At 35.4% G+C, this 25,874-nt stretch overlaps 2 protein-coding genes across 2 annotated transcripts; both read left to right on the top strand.

Moving 5' to 3' along the window:
* Positions 1 to 5,456: 5,456 nt before the first annotated feature.
* FABP4 (fatty acid binding protein 4) lies at positions 5,457 to 9,777 on the top strand. The gene is made up of 4 exons (XM_042923668.1): positions 5,457 to 5,582; positions 8,036 to 8,208; positions 8,993 to 9,094; positions 9,550 to 9,777. Exons 1-4 carry the CDS (start codon positions 5,510 to 5,512, stop codon positions 9,598 to 9,600), a joined length of 399 nt encoding a protein of 132 aa, XP_042779602.1. The 5' UTR covers positions 5,457 to 5,509; the 3' UTR covers positions 9,601 to 9,777.
* Positions 9,778 to 22,189: 12,412 nt separating this feature from the next.
* Positions 22,190 to 25,441, top strand: LOC122211088 (fatty acid-binding protein 9-like). Its single transcript, XM_042924173.1, has 4 exons — positions 22,190 to 22,262; positions 24,484 to 24,656; positions 25,128 to 25,229; positions 25,391 to 25,441. The coding sequence occupies exons 1-4, from the start codon at positions 22,190 to 22,192 to the stop codon at positions 25,439 to 25,441; spliced, it is 399 nt and encodes a 132-aa protein (XP_042780107.1).
* Positions 25,442 to 25,874: the final 433 nt, after the last annotated feature.

Here is a 25,874-nt window from a genome sequence, read left to right as displayed (position 1 = left end):
CTAATGATATATTTGAAAAGGGGTTAACATCCAAAATACAGAAAGAACTGACACAATTCCACACCCAAAAAACAAATAAGGCAATTAAAAAAGGGCAGAAGACATGAACAGACATTTCTCCAAAGAAGACCTCCAGATGGCCAACAGACACATGAAAAGATGCTCAACACCACTCATCATCAGGGAAATGCAAACCAACACTATAATGAGATATCACCACACACCTGTTAGAATAGCTAAAATCAAAAACACAAGAAAGAAGTGGTGAGAATGTGAAGATAAAGGAACTCTGGCACGCTGTTGATGGGAATGCAAACTGGTGCAGCCACTGTGGAAAACAGTATGGAGGTTGCTCAAAAAATGAAAAAATAGAATTATGCTATGAATCAGTAAATCACAACTCTGGGTATTTACCAAAAAATTACAAAAACACTAATTTGAAAAGATATATGCAACCCTTTGTTTATTGCAGCATTATTTACAATAGCCAAATTATGGAAGCAGTCCAAGTGTCCATCGATAGAAGATTGGATAAAGAAGTAGTAATATATACAATGGACTATTTATTACTCAGCCATAACAAAGAATGAAATCTTGCAGTTTGCAACAACGTGGATGGAGCTTAATGCTAAGCGAAATAAGTCAGTCAGAGCAAGACAAATATTACATGATTTCACTCTTTTGTGGAGTTTATGAAACAAAACAAATGAACAAAGGGAAAAAAAGAGTAAGAGAGACAGACGAAGAAACTGACTCTTAATTATAGAGAACAACCTGATGGTTACCAGAAGGGAGGTGGGTGGAGGTGGATGGGTGAAACAGGTGATGGGGGTTAAAGATTATACTTCTCGTGGTGAGCACTGAGTAATGTATAGAATTGTTGAATCTCTATATTGTACACCTGAAACTAATACAACACGGTATGTTAACTATACTGGAATTAAAATAAAAATCTTAGAAATAATTTCTGGAGAGCTTCCTGTTTGAAGGACATCTGTGTCTTATATGATACATAACTTAGTGGACTTGTTCATAGAATATTATTCCACAGGATGATATTCCATCATTCCACAGGATGATCCATGTGGTTGGAACATAAACTAAGCTGCATGTATGCATTTATTTATTTATTTGTTTATTCATTCATTCATTCATTCATTTATTCATTTATTTAAAACTGAGCTGCTTTTAAAGACAACATCCCTTCATGTAACTCTGGCAAACTTATTTTGTTACTCTACACAACTGAGAGCATGAAATTTTTTCATGTAGACCCAACAATCTTCTTATATGTTAATTTTTTCATGGCTCTTTAAGTTACCAAGTTCCTTTACTATAGACTACTATTTTTGTTTATATGAAATCAGTAAAGGAGTCTGTTTTTGTTTCTAGAAAATTTCAACTATGCCATTTCTCCAGTAATGATCAGACTGTAAACATGTTAACATAGGAACATGAGACTACTGGCCCATAGAAATATTCCTGAGGTAATTTTACAGGAGTGTTGCTCTACTCTCACTAACTTACTTAAGTGGGATTTCCTTCAAGCATTTTGTTGAATACTTGATTATTTGATATGTGCCAGTAAATAATCACGATAAAAGTTTCTGCCTTAACGGAGCTTAGACTCTGCTCATCAGGACCATATATCTATACTTTTGTCTTGGTTTATAGGAACATATATCTATATGTTTGTCACAGTTTAGTGTTTGGTGGTCATATTTAGGTGAAATTGTCATTAGCGAGAATGGAGCCAGAAAACTCCTGCTATTTCCTGCGTCTGGAACATCTATCGTCACATTTTTCCATGGCTGCTTTCTTCTCATCCTTTAGGCATCAGCTCGATGGTCCACTTCCTTTGGCTGACCTCCCTGAACTGCCCCACCTAGTGTTGCCAACCCACATAGCGGTCATTGCGTCAGATTACTTTGTTCTGTTTCCTCTGAAACAGCACTACCTGATGTTGGTTTATTGATTTCCTTGGATATTATCTTCCTCAGTACTAGAATGTAAGCTCTATCTGAGCAAGCAGTTGCCTGGTAAGGCTGTCCATACTGAATCCCCAGTAGCTAGCTAAGTGCCTGAAACACGTGCTGAATAAAAATAGTGCTACTCAATAGAAACAGAATGTGAGCCACATATGTAATCTAAAATTTTCTAGTAGCCAGGTTAAGAAAGTAAAAAAGAAACATTAAATTAACTAAATTTAGTAATATATTATATTTAACTCAATATATCTAAAATGCCATAATTTCAACATTTCATAGTTTACACAATCAGTGTAAAAGTTTTTAATGAGATATTGGTACCTCTCAATTCAGATTCTAAATTTTCTTTTGAAATGCTTGATTGACACTTAGATTTCATAAAATGTAGACATTTCTATAATTGAAAAAGTAGATTCACATACTCAGTTCCTTCCACACATATTTAAAAGTTTCCCCATAACTGTATGAGGATCATTTCTTAAATTTTAATTAAAGTTAAGTAAAATTAAAAATTCAGTTTCTGAATCATAGTGAACACATTTCAAGTATTCAAGAACTGTGTGTGACTAAAGACTCTAGTATTGGGCAGTCCATCTCTAAAAAAATGTTTAAATTGCAGTGTTAAAGTACACAAGATATATATTCAAATGTAATAATCATTTCAAAATCTGTCTAAAGCAATTTGTTACTAAAAGTAAAGCATTAACACATATTTTGAAAAGTAAACCATTATTCAAAGACTGGAGAAAAGATTTGCAAAAGATATGTCTGATAAAGGACTATTATCCAAAATATACAAAGAACCCTTAAAACTCAACAATAAGAGAGCAAACAACGCAACTAAAAAAATGAGCCAAACACCTTAACAGACAGCTCACCAAATAAGAAATTCAGATGGCAAATAAGCATGTGAAAAGAAGCTCCACATCATACATCATCAGGAGAATGCAAACTAAAACAGCAATGAGATGCCACTCCACACCTAATTAGAACGGCTAAAATCTAGACTCACTGACATCACCAAATACTAGTGAGCATATGGAACAACAGAATTCTCATTCATTGCTATTGGGAATGCAAAATGGGACAGCTACTTTGAAAATTTGGCAGTTCCTTATAAAACAAAACATACTCTTACTGTATCATGCTCCTTGGTGTTTACCTAAAGGAGTCTAAAGCGTAGGTCTCTACATGTGGATGTATGTGTAGGTCTCTACCTGCATGTGGATGTATATTGCAGCTTTATTCATAACTGCCAAACTTGGAAACAACCAAGGTGTCCTTTAGTAGGTGAGTCAATAAGTAAACTACAGTATGTCCAGACAATGGACTATTTTTCAGCATTAACAAGAAATGAGCTACTAAGCCATGAAAAGACATGGAGGAAAGTTAAATGCGTATTACCAAATAGAAGAAACCAATCTGCTAAGGCCACATACTGGAAAAGGCAGAACTGTGGAGACAGTAAAAATAACAGTGATTACACAGGTTGGGAACTAAGGGATGTGGGAAAGAGATGAATAGGCAGGGCACAGAGAATTTTTAGGGCTATGAAAATACTCTGTATGATATTATAATGATGGATACATGTCATTATACTTTGTTCAAACACACAGAATGTACAACATCAAAAGTGAATCCTAAAGTGAACTATAGACTTTGGGTGATTGTGGTGTGTCAATGTAGGTTCATCGTTGGTAAAAGTGTGAGTGATGTTGATCATAGCAGAGGCTATGAAAGTGTAGGGGCAGTGGGTACATGGGAAATCTCTGTACCTTTCTCTCAATTTTGTTGTATACCTAAGAAAATCTTTAAAAAGACAAGCCAAAGCCAAAACAAAACAAAAAAGCCAACTGTTATTAATTTAGAACATTGTCAAGTTATCACTGTATTAAGACTGATCGTTTTTATTTACTTATTCAGTGGGAAACAGACACATTTATAATAGGAAGTCTGCCCGGAATGGTACATCACCCACAGTCCCTGTATCTGTGCAATAGTCCAGAGTGGATGAACATTATTACTGTGCCATTAACACATGCAACAATTAAAAATTACTATTGTAACTTGGCTTTATCAGGCCTTCATAGCAACCTGCTTGCCTACAGAAAATCCTGTCCTTCATAGAATCCTCTCTCTCAGACATTTCTGGGAAGCCCTCAGGGTACTTACATGGGTTGTGAATCAATCATATGCTCTGTAGGGCACACAGAGTAGTGATTCATCCTGATGCAATATTTTATTTTTTTTCTTTTCTAAAATCTGGGTATGTTCATGGGTGTTTGTTGCACATACAAACATCTTTCACCATTCTGGTATAGGTTAAGAGGAGACTGAAAGACAGAATTACTCTAGAAAAGAAATCTCATGAATTACTATGTAAAAGAAGGAAATAAAATTTTGATAGTGTGACATCAACACCACTTCTGATCATTTTCAAGCAAAGCAACGCCATTTAGATCTGGATAAATTTAGAGCTTGTAATAACATCGTTCAGGAACTGGATGAATTTTCTCAGTATGGGGAGCATATTTTGGAATGGGGCCTATTTTTTAAGCCCCAATTCTATGGAAATAAACACTATGCTCTCATTTAGGGGATGGAAGGAGTGAGGTTAAATCATTACTAATTAAATCAACAGATTCTTGATGGATAATTTCTTTTTCATTCATGCAAGACAATTGAAACGAGAAATCTGACGTACTTTAAGATGCTATTACTTATTTTATTTTAATTGACAAGTAATTCCCGAGACAGTAGGGTCTCAAAGAGCCTTTGAAATTACTTAAGAATCTGTGAGGTCAGGGGCACCTGGGCGGTTCAGTTGGTTAAGCGTCCAACTTTGGCTCAGGTCTGATTTCACCATTCATGAGTTTGAGCCCCGTATCGGGCTCTGCGCTGACAGCTCAGAGCCTGGAGCCCGCTTCAGATTCTGTGTCTCCCTCTCTTTCTGGCCCTCCCCGACTCGCACTTTGTGTCTCTCTCAAAAGTAAAGAACATTAAAAAATTTTTTTAATTAAAAAAATAAAAAAGAATCTGTAAGGTCATTCTTACGTTCCTCAATTCAAAAGAACCACATATTTGTAATTTTAATAGAAACTCCAGACCAGGGGGTCAAAGTTCATCTCAAGATAATTAACCTGCTCTACACTAGGATAAGTATGTATGGAAATAATAGTGGCAAATTCAATGCAGTGAACATTAAGCTGTCAAAACAGGAAAGTTGCCTGTTGAAAATATTTTGTCAGTGCTTAAAAAAATTTGTACTCTAAGTCAAATGTCCATTTGCCAGGGAGAAGCAGAGTTGAGAAACTTTTATTTAAAACATGACTCAGAGGGAAAAAGGCAGAGGCTGGTAATAAAGGAAATGCTCTGATATCGATCCCCAATTGGTTATTCCTGAAATCACATGATCTGGGCATCTTTAAAAGGAATTTATCTGGACTCAAGAAGGTCATAGCACCTTCCTGACAGCTGCAGCTTTTTTCTCATCTTGAAGATAACCCTAGAAAGCTCATAAAATGTGTGATGCATTTGTGGGTACCTGGAAACTTAGCTCCAGTGAAAACTTTGATGATTACATGAAAGAAGTGGGTAAGAAAATACGTTGTAGGATGACTGGATTTATAACTTTTTCTCTGGGGAGATAGGGTTAATGCATGATTTTCACCCTGGGAGTATGGGTTAGATAGGAAATGCTGCTTTCTACATAGAGGCTATCCAAGTAGCAAGCCAGAATCATTTGTTTGTAGGAACATTCTAGACCAAAGTCACAGTGCATGCTTCCTAAAGGTGAACCAATATGACAAAGGGTCTAGCTGGAATTTTTACAGTCTATAGAAATGACAAGATTTTATTTGACTGCTGAACTGGGTTATCTTTGTGTTACTTGGCTCTTTGCCTGTTTTTCTGTCATTCTTTCTTGCATATGAAATAAATAAGACTATATTTATTTCCTAGCATTCAATAATTTTTATTTGAAACTGAAAACACTGTATTTCTCTATTTAATGTGATTTTTAAGCAAACATATGTTAACTAATTATTTTATTTTCTCACTGTCAATTTGTTAAATTGTGTTTTTGTTTTTATGAGAACCAAAATCTTAATTTCAGACAATATGTTCCTTTGAGGGGTTAAATATTTCTTTGATTAGGAATTACATGGGATACTATAGGATCATCAAGTAAGTCAAAAGGACAATGTTATATGTATAATGTACCCCTCCTTGATAATGGAGGCTTTTAAGCTTGTGGATTCTACTAATATTGCCAGTGTTGTGTGAATATTCCCTAGATGATTATGGTGGTGAAGCATTGGGGTACGGAGGCCAGTTCTCACTCAGACAGCTTCTACCTTGAGAGCCCCTCTCCTCATACCCCTGTGCATGATAAAGTCATATCCAGGTATAGCAATTTGAGGAGGGGTTTTTACAGGGGTTAAGATTTAATCTCTGTATCTTAAGACTTTATCTTTTTCCTAAATCATATGGTATATTTTTTGCTTGTCTATAACTACTACTATTTTCTTTGTTTAAAGACAGGAGGGAAATTAGGGACTTTAGCATAAGTGAGATCTAACTTTCTAGAATATCAACTAGTTGTGATTCAATAAACTAATCAGAATGCTGATTAGTGCTGATACAGAAATGTCAGGATTTGAGGCTATTTTGCTATTGAGTTTTAGAAACATTTTGCACTTTTAATACTTACATTTAAATTCTTATACCACTGTTTTAAAATTATAAAGTACTGATGATAATGAAAGACAATAGGGTAACTCCTGAAATTAATTGCTCTAACTGATGATCAGCAAGCAGGTATTACTTTCATCAGTCAAAGAAGGACTGAATAAAGCAAGTGGAGAATGTGATTTTTCCCAAGGTCAGCCATTCTGGAATTATACTTGATGTTGCATCCTTTCATTATACTGACTCACTCCATGTATTTAAAGGTATATTTTGTAACAGGGCCAGGACTTGATGAAGCAATATCTTTCCACCTGTGGCTACTTTTCAGACAGGGCACTAAATAAGAGCCTCAGCATCACTTGTTTTGGACAATATTTCTCTCCTTCTTACCCCCTCTTTCTAACCTTTCACATGTATAAGTAGCCTTTCATCAAAGCAGCAGCTTAGGCTTATGTACATGTGTTGAAAAATTCAACACATCCATGGCTGTCATAAATTCTGTGCAACATATGCAGTGACAGCAAGTTCCCACTGTCTACATGAAGTTGCAAATTGTTCATCCCTTACCTGACACAAGAAAAGAAGTTCCTTTTTTAAAAGAGGGGTTTGTATCTGAGGCGATTGAGAGTAAAAGTATTGATTTCTAAACTTAATAAAATAGTGATTTCTTAAATTTTGACATTTTCAAAATTGACTAGACCCTCTTTAACAGTTCCTACAATTTACTGGGAATAATATCACCATTCTTAGATGGTATAAATGTAGGAAACATTTTGTCTTTTGGATAAATTAACCAGAATCTTCATTTCATAGTAGAGTAATTTGGGAAAGCCAAGAAAATAGGACTTGGCAGCAAATGCTATGAAATGTTTGGGCGACTTTTGTACACCCAAACAGGTTATTATTATTTTCTTTGGAAAGAGAGAAGAGAGCAAGCACTAGTTGGGGAGAGGGGCAGAGGAAGAGAGAATATACGTGTGTGTGTGTGTGTGTGTGTGTGTGTGTGTACACACACACACACACATATATATGTATGTATGTGTGTATTCTAGAAGATTTGATCTTTTTGAAAATTAACAGTATGTCTCCTGTGGAGTCCGAAACTCAGAAGAAAGTAAAATAGACTTACACTTAATCATGACATGTGTTCCTTTAAATATTAGTCTGCTTTACTTATCTGCAGCAGCTATTTAAATGAGGTTTTTAAGAAATTCACTGGTGTTCTTTTTTTCCTTTTATGCACACCCACCCACCCACCTACACCCATACACACACACACACGCACACAGTACAGCTCTAACTTAAAGATGTGAAAGAAAATTGTAAACTTGACATTTTTTTTCTTTTCCCAACTGTAGGAGTGGGCTTTGCCACTAGGAAAGTGGCTGGCATGGCCAAACCCAACATGATCATCAGTGTGAACGGGGATGTGATCACCATTAAATCAGAAAGCACCTTTAAAAATACTGAGATTTCCTTCAGACTGGGTGAAGAATTTGATGAAGTTACTGCAGATGACAGAAAAGTCAAGGTGAGAAAGAAGGAATTGGAGCAGAATAAAAAGCCTGGTTTCTAAAAGACTGTTGCCAGGGTGCCTGGGTGGCTCAGTCAGTTAAGCATCCAGCTTCAGCTCAGGTCATGATCTCACGGTTCATGAGTTCAAGCCTTGCGTTGGGCTCTGTGCTGATAGCTCAGAGACTAGAGCCTGCTTCAGATTCTGTGTCTCCCTCTCTCCCTGCCTCTTGTGCTCTCTCAAACATAAATTAAAAAAATCAACAAATAAAAGACTGCTGCCAAGAAGAAGTCATTTTGTGTAAAAGGAGGGAAACTATTTTATCACAGGTCAAAGATCCCTGACTTCCTAGACCTAAGCCATGTTCTCTTAGATATGTATTTGGTGAATCTTCTCCTTTCTATAAAGTTGTATTTATTCTTCAAAAAAGTGATTAATAAATTTTATTTGTCATACAATATATAGAGTATTTGAAGTGAAATAAAAATAACATTTCAGAGAATGTTTATGAAAGAGTGGAAGAAGAAAGGAAAAGATCACCTATGAGTATCATCTCAACATAAATTTATTGCCTATATTTTCTCACAGTATTATTTCAAATATGTGTTTGTATAGTATTCTGATCATAATGTATCATTTATATGCTGTTGTTTTTACCACTCATTTTTTTCGTTTTAATATATTCTTACAATTTAGAATTACTAGTGACCTCAAAATATTCCTTCATTCAAAGGTGATGTCTTTTTTATTTTATTTTCCTCTACCTTATACAAATGGTAATCATTTTTTATTATGCTCACAGAGCATCATAACCTTAGATGGGGGTGCCCTGGTACAGGTGCAGAAGTGGGATGGAAAATCAACCACCATAAAGAGAAAACGAGTGGATGATAAACTGGTCGTGGTGAGTATCCTCTAGTTGCTTAATTCTAGGCTCTGCTGCTTGGTCATCTTATACTCACCATTCTACCTAATCATGCTGGCTTATGTAGAAAAAAAAGTGATTCCATTGGCATTATGGTTTCACTCTGGCAATTGTCCTTCATGCTTTTAAGCTCAGTCGAGGCATGCTGTCCCTCAAGAAGCATTCTCTGACTGCTCTCAGCACACACCATATTGTATTATGCATTTCTGCTTGTATTGCTCACACACTATATAGATTGTAAAGTTCCTTGAGGGGAAGACTTGTGTTTTCTTGGTCTTTTTATCTTCCTAACTTATTACATTACCAGGTATATATAGGAGCCCAGAACAAATGTTTTCAAATAAATACTGTTTCCTTCCCAATATTACAGGTAAAATAAATAAACCCATAGTTTAGTCCCATGATTGACCAAGAGTTTTTTTGTGTGTGTCTAGGAATGTATCATGAAAGGCGTCACCTCTACCAGAATTTATGAGAGAGCATAAACCAAGGGACATTGAGCTGAAGTTTGCATCGAACTCTATGACAGTCTGTTGGATATATTGTCCAAACATATATTGTTATTTTCTACTAATTAGCAAGCAACTAATTTCCCCCCAAACTGATTTTATTCAATGTGGGTATGTTCATTAAATAAAACTTCTTAGGTTTAGAAGGTGATGTAATGAGTTTTTCTTTGTGTGGGATAATTTTTTACTCATAACCCAATGAAGGAAAGAGAAAATTGTATTTTTGCTTTATTGCTGGTATAATATGATTTTTCATAATAATCCAAGGTAAAAAATATTCATGAATTTTCCATTTTCTTAGGTAGATGATAAATTTGCTATTATTGAATACGCAGTCCTTCTGTAGCATGCCTACAGTCAAGTAACTACCTCAGAAATATCTAAGGTAGTTTTGAATGTAGTGAAGTGGCCCACAGACAGCTGGGCCAAGTCCTGCCATTTCACACCTACCTATTCTGGAGCATTGAGAGGAAGACCAGCAATACATGTTGTAGACACTATTTCTAGAATATAATTTTTAATCTGAAAAATTATTGGTAAACCAAGCTATCTCTGGAATCTCTCAAAGATTAAGTGCAAATAATCCCATAATGTTCTTTCCTTAAAAGACATGACAACTTTGTAATGAGTAATGATGCAAATGTTCTTATAGTGGTTTCCAAATCTTTCTTTTTCCTCCTAGTGGAACTTTTTTATTAAATGAAGTATTGAATATGTTCTGGAACTTTTTATTCAGATAAAATCTCCATGGAATTCCCACTCCCCCCCCCCCCCAAATAGACAAAAATGATAATGAGGTTTCCTAGATAGAGGGGTGTGTGTGTGTGTGTGTGTGTGTGTGTGTGTGTGTGTGTGTATGTGTTGGGGAGAGAGAGGGAAGGAGAGAGAGAAAGAGGGAAGGAGGGAGGGAGGAGGTTTCTTCTGCCTTTTGTGGAAATTTTGCAGCTGTTCGAGATATTATTGGAGTTTCACGTAAATAGATTACAATTTCCATACTATATACTTATATCTTATAGTCAGCCGAAGTCTATTAATGTGCTGCAATTGATATAATTCTGTTTGTGATGTTTCCTTTAAGAATAACTCCATTATTTGTTGAGTACTTATTTTATGCACAACACTAAGATACGAAGGGGCCAGAAGAGGTAAAGTAAGTTCCTGATGATAAGAATTTACTTTCTTTGCAAAAACAGAGTCAGACTCTTACTTTGGGCTCACTGGAGGATTGAAGACCTCAAAAGGAGAAGACTTGTACAGACTGATTAGGAAAATTCTTGAGAAACCAATATTGATTAAGCACTTACTTTGGTGCCAGGCACTTTGCATGCTCAAAATAATCCTATAAGAAGATTTTAGTATTCCTGTTCATAGATGAGGAAACTTAGGTTTAGAGTGTAAGTCTACAAAGTTAAATAGGGAATAGACATAGTATCTGAAATTCAAGAGAGCAACCCAGGATGGGATATAGGTCTAGAAGCTATCAGTATCCTAGTGGTAACTTAATTCACAAATGGTGATGAGATAATCCAATAATAAGGGAGAACTGGAAAAAAAGAAAGACTTGAAGGTAGTCAAGTGGATGTCCCAGGCACTTCAAGTCAACATATTCTGTGCTAAATTTATCATTGTTGCCCCCTTCCACCCACTACCTACAACTTGTTCTTCATCCTATTTTCCAAAGCTCAGTGAGTATCAGCATGTTTTGTCTAATTACTTTTTCCATAAATCTTAAATCATCCTTGAATATGTCTTCTTCCTCCCTCCACAGTATCTATTTTACTTTTTGAAAATCATGTTAATTCTATTAACTTAAAATTTCTTTAATGTTTGCTTTTCTCATTCCCATTGCCAATACCTCCAAACATTTTTTTCTTTAATTGCTTCAGAGTTCTCCTAATAAATCTCCCTCTTTTACTGTCAATTCTCTCTTCTGTTTTCCAAGCCCTGTATATTTAAAAAATGGTATTTGCACAATGGAAACCTGACCTGGACACTCACTGATTAAAACATTTGCAAATGGCTCCCATTGCATCCAGAGAAGGTCCAATCTCCATAGCGTGGAATGTATATTTTGTCTGATGCTTGTCTTTTCTCATCTGTTTAGTTTTATCATTGCTCTCGTTGTCTTATACTTCTTGCTATTGCTTCAATCATCCCAAGCAATTTTCATACTCTGTTTTGCCTCTAGTTGTGTGTGTGTGTGTGTGTGTGTGTGTGTGTGTGTGTATCCTGCTTCTTTCTGTCTAGAACTTTCCCTTCCTTTGTCCTGAACATTCCTCATCCCTTAATGGTTCCTCTGTGCTAATTCTTTACAAAGTTGCATTACGTACCACTTCATTAGGTATGAGTATTTGTGGATCTAGTTATTTTCAAAATGTACTTTCAAGTTTAATTCTTATTTTTCAGACAGTATGGAAGCATAGAGTAAGAAGATCCAGTCTAATGTATATTTGCTAGATAAGCTGGTTTCTTCCTTCTATATTTTCATAAAACTAAGGCCACAATACAAAAGATATCTTTGAGTATCAGTTCTCCAATTTATCTTGCCTGGGACTTCTTTGAAGGTCACATAATTTTCCATTGTCTAACATTACTTCTACCAACACATATACAGAAACATAGAGAAGGTTCTACTCTTAGGGGTGCCTGGATGGCTCAGTCGGTTGGGTGTCTGACTTCAGCTCAGGTCATGATCTCGTGGTCCATGAGTTCGAGCCTTGCATTGGTCTCTGTGCTGACAGCTTGGAGCCTGGAGCCTGTTTCTGATTCTGTCTCCCTCTCTCTGACCCTCCCCCACTCACACTCTGTCTCACTCTCTCAAAAATAAATAAACATTTAAAAAAATAAAAAATAAATAAAAGAAGAAGGTTCTACTCTTAAAGGAAGAGAGATAGGGCCAAGCAGATACTTCTCAGAAAAACAGATGTATGGGTATAGAGTCCATCTATATCTTGAAGAAGATATGAATAGTTCAAAAAGCCATTCACTCAGTCTTTAGAAACTGTGAGAATCGGATGACACAATAGGCCAGCATATCCTTTCTTTTCTTTAATTCCTGTCACTGCTATCATTGAATTACAATTTCTGGCTTATAAATACTTCTTCCAAATCCCATAGCATTATTGGCTTAAATTTTTACTTTAAATTTTTGCTGACTTAAATTTTTAAAATTTTTTGCAAGTTATGCATCAATTTTGAGCGGGTGACCTAGCCTCTTGTTTAGAATAGTGATTTTCACCCAAGTTATTATTGTGACTTGACCACTGTGTGGTATGCCAAAGTATGTTACTACCAATAACAAAGTACAAAAATTTATGAATTATTTTATTTTTCACGTAAATTACTTGAATTTAATATTATCATATAAAATATGGTTTTTCACAAACTTGTTCTCTTATTTGCAGAAAAAGAGAAAGGGATTATCACTTGTATGTGAGACTTACTTGAGGGTTTCTGAGGGACTTGCAAAAATTCTTACAGGTGCATTGCTGCTAAGAAGAAAAATAGATTGTAAAGTCATTGAGTTGGAACATGTAAGCCTCCAAAATGGTTGTCAGGTGGTGATGTTTTTTTTTTTATCTTTAGGGTTCAGCTTTTAAGCAGTGTGTTTATAGCACTCCTAGCCAGGCTGTATGAGTACAGGAAATGGCTGGGTGAAGGAGTAAGGCACAGCCCTTGTATAGCTTATCGGTGAACATCTCTCTAGTTAGTGAAAAACACAATATTGACCTTACATCCAATTATGGATCCATCCATTAATTCACACACCAGCCCTATCCCAATGCAGAATACATTAAAAGGATTTACATGTAGTCAAACAAACAGAAAATGTTAGGCAACACACACACAAAAATCACTTATTGAGAGCATCTCAAAGGCAAGGATGATGTCAAATTTGTAGCTAGGTTCCCAGACCCTGGTACAGTGAACAGGAGAGTCAGAGCTTAATAAATGATTCTTGAATGAATAAGTATGCTGTCTTCTTTGTGCTAAATGTGGTGTATGGAGCACAGAAAGAATGACAACCTCATATTCATGTCCTTAATGTAGTAGAGAAATAGCATGAATACCATCACATTACCTGGGAAAACTGTCCTAATAGTTCCTTCTCTTTCCTTTACCCTTACCCCTCAAATCTAGAAAGGATTAAAACTTTCCTCCCCATGATCACAGAAAAATGTATGTGTTCCTACTATAACAAGATATTACCACACTCTCATTTCTCTTTCCCGTTCACTAGGTTGTCACTGCCTCTAGAGCAGGTCACTTACATGGATACCTAGAATCTAGCACAGTGCCTGAAACATGGTAATCCCTCAATACATTTTAACAGAATGAATAAAGACACAATATAGGGGAAGAAATTCATTATATACTAAATTATGTGGTATAGGCTACGGACTGAAGGGAGCCAATGGCAAGCAGGACCAACAGGTCCTGGAGTAGTCAAATTTTCAACAAAGAAGATGTATTTGAGTTAGGCCTTGGAAGATAATTGTAATTAATTGCTTATTAATTAGTTTTACAGTAGAACAACTTGGCAAATACCAAGCAGATTTTTGTATGTTTTTGAAGTTAAGCTTGCATAAATTCACATTAGAATTAGTTATAACATTAGGGTCTTGAATGTAATCCCCATGGTAACCAAAAAGAAAGTAGCTATAGAAAATATATATAAGGAAATGAGAAAGGAATTTTAATGTTTCATTACAAAAAATCAGCTAAACAAAAAAGAAAATAGTAAATCAGGAAATGTGGGACAAAAAAAGCTACAAAGCACATGAAAAATAAATAGCAAAATGACAGAAGTAAATCCCTCCTTATCACTAATAATTTTAAATATAAATTGATTAAATACTCTAGTCGAAAGAAAAATTGAATAAAGAGAAAGAATAAAAAAAAAACAAGTCTAACTATATGCTATCTACAAGAGACTAACTTTAGATCCAAATATACAAATAGGTTGAAAATCAAAGGATAGCAGAAGATATTCCATACAAATAGTAACCAAGAGAGCAGAGGTGGCTATACCAACAAAAGACAAAATAGACTTATTATATATTTAAATGAAAGTTTCAATACAGTAAGAACATATAATTATAAACATTTATATACCTAGTAAAAGACCATCAAAATACATAAGGCAAAAAATGACAGAATTTTTATATCTCAATAAAAAAATGTGACAGAATTAAAGAGAGAAATAGACAGTTCTACAATAATAGTTGGATAATTCAAAATCTCACTCTCAATAAAGGATGGAACAACCAGACAGAACATACGTAAGGAAATGGTAGACTTAGAAAACACAATAAATCAACTGGATGTAACAGACATGTATAGAACACTCAAAAACCACAGAATACATATTTTTCTCATGTGTACATGGAACTTTCTTCAGGATAGAAAGGATAAAATTAAGCCTCAGTAAATTTAAAAAGATATATGCAAAATACCTTATTCAAACATAATCGGATGAAGAAATCAATAACAGAAGGAAAACTGGAAAATTCACAAATTTTTGGCAATTAAACAACAACCAATGGATCAAAAAAGAAATAACAAGAGAAATTAGAAAACACTTAGTGATGAATGAAAGCTGGAACACAACATACCAAAACTTACAGGACACAGTGAAAGTAGTGCTAAGTGGGAAATTTATAGTTAAAAATGCTTATATTAAAAGAAGAAGAAGAGAGAAGTTCTCGAATCCACAATCTAACTTTACAACTCAAGAAACTTGAAAAACAAGAAAACACTGAACCCAAAGCTAGCAGAAGGAAATAATAAAGATGAGAGCAGAGATGAATGAAATAGAAAATAGAAAAATGAAAAAGAAAATGAACAAAATGAAAAGTTGGTTCTTCAAAAGATGAACAAAATTGACAAGCTTTAGGTAGACTCACTAAGAAAAAAAGAGAGAAAACTCAAATTACTAAAATCAGTAATGAAACTAGGACATTACTACTGACTCTACAGAAATAGAAAGGATTACAAGAGAATACTCTGAGCAGCTGTGCACCAACAAATAGGGTAACCTAGATGAAATGAACAAATTCCTGCTAAGACTGAAGCATGAAGAAATAGCAAATCTGAACAGACCTGTAACTAGTAAGGAGTAACCGGGAACCAAATATCTGATTAAAAAAAAAAAAAAGTCCTGGGCTTAATGGTTTCACTGGTGAACTCTACCAAATTGAAGAAGAACTAATGCCAATCCTTCTCAAACTCTTCCAAAAAAAATTAAAGAAAAAAGAAGACTCTCTAATTCATTTTATGCATATGATATCATTAATATCAAACTCAGACAAAGATAGTTGAAAAAAATTACAGAGCAATATCCCATATGAATCGTGATGTAAAATCCTCAACAAAATGCTAGCAAGCAGAATTCAGCAGCATATTAGAAGGATTATACATCATGACCAATTGGAATTTATTGGGGAATGCAAGGATGATTCAACATGCAAAAATTGGTCAATATAATCTACCATATTATCACAATGAACGGGGAAAAAACATATGGTCATCTCAATTGATACAGAGAAAGAATTTGAGAAAATTCAAAACTCCTTCATGTAAAAACATTCCACAAACTAGGAATAGTAGGAAACTACTTCAATGTAACAAAAACCCTGTGTGAAAACTCCATAGAGGACATAACACTTAATAGTGAAACCTGAAAGTTTTTCCTGTATAATCAGGAACAAGATAGAGATGTCAGCTTCTGCCATTTGTATTGAATATGTTACAGGAAGTACTAACCAGAGTAGTCAGTCAAGAAAACAAAAAAGCCATCCAAACTAACAAAGGAAGAAGAAAAATTATTTCTGGTCACAGATGGTATAATCTTATATGAAGAAAACCCTAAAGATTCCACTCACCTGAAAAAAAAAAAAAACCTATTAGAATAAATGAATTCAGCAAAGCGGCAGGATATATCATCAATTCACAAAAAGCAGTTGTGTTTCTATATACTAACGATGAACAACCTGAGAAGTAAATTAAGAAAACATTTCCATTTACAATAGCAGCAAAAAGAATAAAATACTTAGAAATTAACTTAATTAACTTAATTAAAGGAATCAGCTTTTGCTAAAAGTTTCATACATTTAAAATTGCAAACATTTCTAAAAGAAATTTTTAGTAGACATAAATAAATGGAAAGATATCCCATATTCACAGATTCGAAGACTTAATATAGTTAGGATGTCATACTACCCAGAGTTATCTACAGATTTGATGGACTCCCAATCAAAATCCCAATGACATTTTTTGGAGAAATAGAAAACCCATTCTGAAATTCATATGGAATCTAAAGGGACCACAAAAAGCCAAAACAATTCTGAAAAAGAAGAATAAAATTGGATTACTCATGCTTCCTGATTTCAAAATTCACTACAAAGCTATTATTATAATCAAACTTGCTAGTAGAGACAGACATATAAACCAATGGAACAGAATAGAGTCCAGAAATAAACCCTCACATAAATGGTCAAATAATTTTCAGTTAATGTACCAAGGTCATTCAATGGGTAAAGGACTGTCTTCAGAAAATGGTGCTGGAAAAATTAGGTATTATGGGCAAAAGGATAAAGTTGGACCCTTACCTAACACCATCTGCAAAAAGAACTCAAATGAATCCATGACCTAAATATGTCTTTTTAAAAAAAATTTTTTTTTTACATTTTAAAATTTATTTTTGAAAGAGAGAGAGAGAGGCAGAGCACAAGTGAGAGAGGGGCAGAGAGAGAGGGAGACACAGAATGCAAAGCAGGCTTCAGGCTCTGAGCTGTCAGCACCGAGCCTGACCGGGGCCCAAACTCACAAACTGGGAGATCATGACCTGAGCCGAATCAGACACTTAACCGACTGAGCCACCCAAGCTCCCCAGAAATATAAAATTCTTAGAAAAAAACATAGGGAAAAAGTTCCATGACATTGGATTTGACCATGATTTCTGAAACACGAAAACAATGGCACAGGAAACAAAAGAATAGAAAAATTGGACTTCATGAAAATTAAAAATCTGTGTGGGGGCACCTGGGTGGCTCAGGTCACGATCTCAGGGTTCACGGGTTGGAGTCCCACATCAAGCTCTGTGCTGACAGCTCGGAGCCTGGATGGAGCCTGCTTCAGATTCTGTGTCTCCCTCTCTCTCTGCCCCTCCCCCACTCACACTGTCTCCCTCTCTCTCAAAAATAAATGTTTTAAAAAAATCTGTGTGTATCTTTTGTGTTGATATATACTATCAATAGAGTGAAAAGACAACTTACTTTTGTGAGAAAATATTTGCAAATCATATATCTGATAAGAAATTAATATCTACAATATATAGAGAGCTCTTAAAACTCAATAACAAATAAAACAAACAACCTGATTCAAACAGGAGCAAAGGACTTGAAAAGACATTTTTCCAAAGAAGTATACAAATGTCCACTACATGAAAAGAAGTTTAACACTACTAATCATTAGTGATATGTAAATCAAAATTACAATGAGATTCCACATCACATCCATTAAGATGGCTACTATCAAAAAAACAAACCAAATAACATGTCTGTGAAAATGTCAAGAAATTGGAATGCTTCTGCACCATTGATAGGTATGTAAATGATACAGCTGCTGTAGAAAACAGGAAGACAGGTCCTCAAAAAATTAAAAATGTAATTATCATGGGATACAGCAATTCTGCTCCTAAGTATATACTCCACCTCCACCACCCCCACCCCCACCGCCACAAACTGAAAACAGGGTCTTAAAGAGATATTTGTGCACCCATATTCATAGCAGCATTAGTCACAATAATTAAAATGGAGAAGCAACTTAAGGTCCATTGGCATATAGATAAACAACATGTGGTATTTACATACAATGGAATATTATTAGGCATTAAAAAGGAAGGAAATTCTGACACATGGTACAACATGGAAGAAACTTAAGAAGTGCATGGTAAGTGAAATACACCAGTCACCATAAAAACAAATACTGTATGATTCTACTTATGTGAGTTATTTAGAGTAGTTGAAATGGTACAGACAGAAAGTAGAATAGTGGTTGCCAATGGCTAAGAGACTGGGAAAATCGGGTTCTTGTTTAGTAGGTATGGAGCTTCAGTTTTGCAAGATGAAAAGAGTTCTGGAAGTAGATGGTGGTGAGGTAGCGCAATAATATGTACTTAATGCCACTGAATTGTACACTTAAAATGGTCAAGATAGTTAATTTTATGACACATGTATTTTGCCACAATAAAAAATTAGAAAATAAATCTACTGTGGCTCCAGCTAAAGTATTATATATAAGTATATATATATATATATATATATATATATATATATAGTATATATAAAGTATTATATATAAGTATATATATATGTATATATATGTATATGTATATATATATATATATATATATATATACATATATATATATATATATATATATATATATATATGTATATATATATATATATATAGCAGTAAATTACCAGACATATTCCTGAATACTTTCATGGCTTCCAGTATATTTTTATTTTTACCACTGTTCCTCACCAATAGGGAATGTAGCATCTCAAAATTAAAATTTATTAAAGACTCCTTTACCTCTAAAATGTCACAAGAAAAAAGTTACTATGGAAAATGAGATATTGGAGAAACATACAGAAATGAGATAATGAAGAAATGAGCATTGAAGCTATCATGAAAACAAGATGTGTAAATGTTCGAAAACAAATTGCTCTATCCTGATTCCTTTACTAGAATTAACAATTATGAACAGCCTCACTTGAACATTTTTTTACTTGAGGGAATGGTGTCTTTTGGGGGTGGGGTTTGCTTTTAATTTTTTTTTTTTTTTTTTAACGTTTTTATTTTTGAGACAGAGAGAGACAAAGCATGAACGGGGGAGGGTCAGAGAGAGGGAGACACAGAATCCGAAACAGGCTCCAGGCTCTGAGCGGTCAGCACAGAGCCTGACGCGGGGCTCGAACTCACGGACCGCGAGATCATGACCCGAGCCGAAGTCGGCTGCCTAACCGACTGAGCCACCCGGGCGCCCCGGGGTTTGCTTTTAAAATCAAACACAAAAGCCAAAGGCAAGTGGTGGTGGCAGCAGAGCACATTCTCAGTTGAGAAGAGAGACTCACATGGTAATAATGAGACACGGAGCAAAGACCAAGGGAGTCTGGGAATCCCTCTATCATCTGATGACCGTAATGAAAGACCTGTCACATCGGCCGGTCTGGAGAGAACAATGTATATTACAAGCTTGCTTACAGTCACTGTTAGATTAAGATCAGTAATGAGGGGAATTGCCAGTTTAAAAGAAATAAACACTGCTTATTCCTTTTGTCATTCATTTATAAAACATTTATTGAGCACCTACGGTATACCAGCTACTGTCTTAGGGATATTGAGGTGAGTAAGAAATATTTTCTTTGCTTGAGGCGCTTATGAAATAACTCAGGGGACAGCTGGAAGATAACTAGTTGTAATACCATGAGAAATGTTTTCTAATATACTTCTGGTAAAGTACAGTTGTATTACGTAATAGGAATCAACTAGCTCTGAGCCAGTTTCACAGAGAAGGAGATGTTTGAATTGGACCTGAAAAGACGATAGTTGTTGTACACAAGGCCAACATCAGATGATACATGCAATTGGTTGTTTTGAGATTTGAAGCTAATCATTTAGGTAAAGCTATTTACTGAGGCATATCAATTACGAAGGCTTAAGTTGCGAGTAACAAAAACTCAGACACACGATTGTTCAAATAATGATGAAATTTATTAATTCACATATATAAAATTCCAGAAATTAAATGGCCTTCGTTCCTCCCCACTTTGCACTCTGTCATCTTCAGTTTTGGCTGCATCTCTGAGTTGGTAACACAATGGATGCAGCAGCCCCACATATACAAAAAAGCAAAATGTGCAGAGGAGAAGAGAAACCATCTCTCTGGCTCTTTCCCTTAGGGGTAAGGGAATTTTATGGAAGCCAAAAATTTTACTTTTCCTTTGGTCTCATGGGACAACTGAGTTCTATATGGGCCACAGGATTGATTCCTGAATCAATCAATGGTAGGGAAATTGGAACAAGAAAGATGACACTAATGTCACACTGCCCCATGGGCCAACATGCATCGCCATGTTATGTTACTATCTTTCAAGCAGAGAATGTAAGCACACATCTAGAACCAGTAAAGCAAGGTTTGATCACTTGTTCTTTATTTGAATATCATCTCCGAGTATATTTTCAACTGTTAAGGCACTTATTTTGGGGACAGGTCTTGGTTTCCTGAAAGTGAGTCTAGCGTTTTTGCTTCCCCTGTTTTGTCCTCCAAATATTTTAATGACTGTTATATCTATAAAAAGACTGCATTGTAAATTTCTTCTTTGTATGTTGTCATCAAAAGAAATTCTTTATTCCACTTAAATTATAACATTATGGTGCCAAAATGTCTACCTTCTTAAAAATTTGTTTTTTCCACAAACAGATGATTTAAATAAATATTTCTTTGAAGAATTATTTGACACAGGCAGATAATAGTATGAATATTCTTCTTCTGGTGCCTAATTTTCTGGTCTTGTTCAAAACAACTGGAATTAAAAGTCGTGATAGAAATCTAGAGCTTCTGAATCTAATCCTTTTTAGTAAAGGCAAAATTGCCAAGTCCATATTACTTAGGTTACAGAAATAACTGTACAGAGATTTAAATAATCTACTGCCTTTCTCTTTTAGAATGCAGATATCAAAATGCCATTTTTCTCTCTAAAACTTCTCTTCACAATTTCAAGTGGTATCTTTTATTTTTTTTTCCAAGTGGTATCTTTTAATATCAAGATTACTTGGTAAGCCTAAAAGATGAATTTTCCAAGCATTAGCTCCACCTCCTTTTTAGGGCTTAAGTCACAAAACACCATTCAATGGTAATTGTTACCTTTCTTTCAGTGGCAATCACTCTTGATGAACAATGATAATATTAATAATACTCTATGCCTCCCTCCGAGAAACTGAAGACATCTCAGTTACATTAACTGATATCAATTCATCAACCCTGCAAGGAAGGGAGGAGAGACTATTATTTTAATGAAGAGGGTACCCTGGAACCATGATGTGTCCAAACAAAAAAGAGCTGAGGTGGATCAAGCAAGGGTGTGCTTCTCCTCTCAGGTGGGGAAACCACCTTAGTCAGGTGTTTATTGGACATTTGTTGGGATATTCCTAAAGAGTTGACTCAGCATTCAAATTTCAAAGGGCTATTGAAAATTATCTCCATTCCAGAAATAATACTTATCAAGTGACTTGGGGGTGTAAGTCTCTTTCCTAGAAGCTATAATCATTGACTTAAATTCAGCTTTACATGTTGATTTTCCATTTCTTAATTTGGGGGTGAATAAAATGAGTCATGCTGGTGCCTAGAATGTTTGGTCTTGTTGCTGCTCATTGGTTATTTCAGAAGTCACGTGATGAAGATGCCTTTTAAATTAAGATACTGGCAGCACTGTATTCCCTGAGTTTCTTTCGCTTTTGGTTGTGAGTGCCTCTTCTCAACAAGCTTCCCATCATGATTGAGCCCTTCTTGGGAACCTGGAAGCTGATCTCCAGTGAAAACTTTGAGGAATACATGAAACAACTAGGTGAGAAATACCATTACAAGATTTAGAAACTGGCAACACATTTTGTTATATGGTCAGCTTTGCATTTCACAATAAATTTTCCTATAATTCTCTTTTTTGTGATCTTAGGAAATAGTCATGTAAGATTAACAAAGTTCATGTATCTACTTTTGATTTTAAAAAGTATATATATTTTGAGAGAGAAAGAATGAGCAGGACAGGGGCGGGGGGGGGGGGAGGGGGAGAGGGAATCTCAAGCAAGCTCTGTGCTTCTCATGAACTATGAGGTCATGACCTGGGCCACAGGTGGATGCTTAACCAACTGAGCCACCCAGGTGCCCTGTTTTTTTAAATAACTAGTAATAATTGTCTCATTTTGGAATACTAAGCTCACATATACTTCCTTGTCATTATCTTTATATTTAAGTCCATTTATCCTTTTTGAAAATATTCATCCTATCCCCTGGATAGAGTTTCTCCCCAGCTTCATCATTTCATTTAATAGCATTTCTTAGCTTCAAATTTACAGATAATAATTTCTATAATTAAATTTATCAGCTAAATTTGTTTCAAGCTTTGCTTTAAGTTATAACTTCAAAAGAACAAAAGCAACAAATGAAATTTCTACTTGGTTAATGTTTTAGAGTCTTCATATATATGAGAGATACTTAAAAACATTATTTTGAAGAATTTCAAATTTTTTATTGGAGAAACGGAACATTTTTACTCATTGAATGTCTCTCCATTGGCTATTTCTCAGAAGTCTATACCCTATCCATTCTTTAGCTCTATAGTCAAGTTCATAAACATCAATTATAACGGCTCAGGTCTATAGCAACTCAACTATTCTTCACTAATGCTAGAAGAACAGTAATTATTTAATAATTAATTTTTAATAGTTAATTAAGAGAAGTCTTCCTTGCAATAATAAACTGCATATAAAGCCAAAAATTTTTTAACCTTATTTTCTTCTTTAAATTTGGTTGAGGTGATCAATGCATAATAAGTCAGTGTGTTCATAATGTAACATTTGTCCCTTTTTCATGTGTAGTGTTAACTTTCTTAGGGAGATAGGAGAAACATACCTCTCTATTTCTTCATGGATTCATAGACCCACCTGTTTGGAGTTTAAATTTGGGGACAACTAAGAAACTTTGGGCTTATGGCAAGAGTAGCCCTTGATTGACTGAGAGTGGACTGAGGCAGAGGACAAGAGGGAATAACAGCTGAGCACCTACTATGTGCCACTGCCATGCTAAGTGCTTTCACTTAATCTCCTAGTACAGCTAGGAGGCAAGCACTATAGTTGTCCACGTTTTGCTACTGAGAAAGCCGAAGGTTAGAGAAGGGAAACAACATGCCCGAGCTCACAAGTGGTCAAGCCCAGGTTATAACCACCTCGCTCTTCTCTCTTGTGTCATCCACAGCTAACACTGCTTCTCCACAGTCAGGTGTGTCTTGTCAGTTTCACAGTCTGAATGCAAAATCGAGTTTGCTATTGGTACAGGGAGAGAAGATTCAGCTCTTCTGCCCACCTATTACAGGAATCAAGTTTGACCATGGACAATCCCCAACCTGAACAGGGCCAGGCTCTAAGCCAAACTCATTTGTCTACTTCTTCTTTTCTTGGCCAGATCTGAATGTAATCTGCAAATAAAAGAGGGGCTTGGGCTTCCTAAGTCATAATCTTTTCGAGGAGTTTAGATACTTTGAAAATTGTATTTCTTGTTTTGCTTTTTTTTTTCTAAGCGTGCTAAAATTCTCAGTTAGAAAACCTGTGTTTAAATCTCAGCTCTGCTACTTACCAGACACCTCACCTAGAATAAGCCTCTCTCCCTCTCTAGGATGCTGTGTACTCATCTTTAAAATGCAGACAGTAATACCCCCCTCACAGCTGTTGAAACACTCCACAAGGTAACGCATGAGTTCTGATTCACTAAAAGGCACCATGCAGCTATACATTTTAGAGGAAGCATGAGTCCCCAAGATTTTCGATGAGGCACAATGGCCTCAAAAAGTGAATTTAGCTTTTCAAAATGTCAAGTGTAATTACTGACACACTTTCTCAATGAGCTTGGTTGGCTCAACCTAGCTATTACAGTGAGCATTGGAGAAATTACAGCGCATTACCCAAAACCTGAACGGAGGAAGTATGTATTCTTTTTAAATTGCTTTCCAACATGGTTGTTAGCACTTCTTCCTAAATGTCTTAGGAAGGCATATTGCTTTCTCCACTTTACAGGAATGAGCGCAGCAGCCCGGAACCTGGTGGGGTTAGCAAAGCCGATAATCAGTATTAGTGCCAATGGGGATGAAGTGAACATCAAAATAGAAAATTCCCTCAAGAACACTGAGATCTCCTTCAAACTTGGGGAAGAATTTGATGAAATCACAGCAGACAGTCGGAAAGTGAAGGTAAGAACTAAATAAGTCTTTCTGGTGTTCCACAATCCAGAAAAAACTAGGAAGCACTTGAGCATAATTCATTCATATCTAATTTGATTAATTACCAAGTCACTTTGGGCTTGTTTTGTTAATTACTATTGCATATCTCTAAATTCAACCCTTTTGCAAGTTATTCTGATGGTTAACAGGCCAAAAAATTTGACGTGTTTTTATTTTTTTCTGATCTCTTTGTATAAAAGAGCATATAGAAGAGAACAATTATTCACAAAGAGTTTAGGTATCGTTCGGGGAAGGAGAGCATTAACTGAATACTCACTTGATACCTCTCTAGTTTGATGATAATAAATTATGACAAGAATTGAGGGGAGAATTTGGGTGAAAAAAATGTCAAAACAGAAATTAAAAAGTAGATGAAAAGTCTTCTGTAGGTGAAAATGTTGTGAATTGCTATTTCTAACTGATTCCTTTATGCATTTATAGAGCATCGTAACATTAAGCAATGGTTCAATGATTCATGTCCAAAAATGGCTTGGCAAGGAGACAACAATCAAAAGACAAATTGTAGATGGAAACATGGTAGTGGTGAGTTTTCTGTAAATTGAAATTTTCCGATACTCCTATTTGAGGCGTGCTTCTCAAGTTACTCAATTGTTTTACACTCTGATGTGAGAGTCTGGAGAAGGAGGGGTAGAGCAAATTTAACCTTCATGCACCAATTCTAATAGATCCCTCTTTGCTTTTAGGAGTATACCATGAATAAAACTGTCAGCACTCGCATTTATGAAAAGGTATGAAGGAAATTTCTACATCAGTGGAAACTTGTTCACTAACAAGAAACTGGGACTTGAAGAAGATATGCCTCAGGGCCATTGATTTAAAAAAATTGTTCAACATAAATTTGCTCAATAAAACCATCAAATTAAGTGCAGTTTTGGAGCTGTGTGATAGTGAGGGTTGGGGACAAGCTGATTAATTGGTGAGGTAAGAAGCGACTTGCTTATTATATGATTATAAGAGCACCAAAGTTCCCCTACCCTCTGTCTACCTGACTTCTATAGTCCTTAGGTTCCCTCCAGTGGACCCATTCCATTTAAGTTAAGGCATTCTGTCAAAGAGTGCTCTGTTGAAATTCCTGTGACCTCAAAGAGGGTATAATACACTGCAGATACAACCACTAGGAACTACTTTGGGCAGTACAGATGCTGGAAACCAACATGCTGACTTTCT

The sequence above is a fragment of the Panthera leo genome, chromosome F2 (assembly GCF_018350215.1).
Source record: "Panthera leo isolate Ple1 chromosome F2, P.leo_Ple1_pat1.1, whole genome shotgun sequence".
Taxonomy (NCBI): domain Eukaryota; kingdom Metazoa; phylum Chordata; class Mammalia; order Carnivora; family Felidae; genus Panthera; species Panthera leo.
This window is presented reverse-complemented; position numbering and strand designations above follow the sequence as displayed.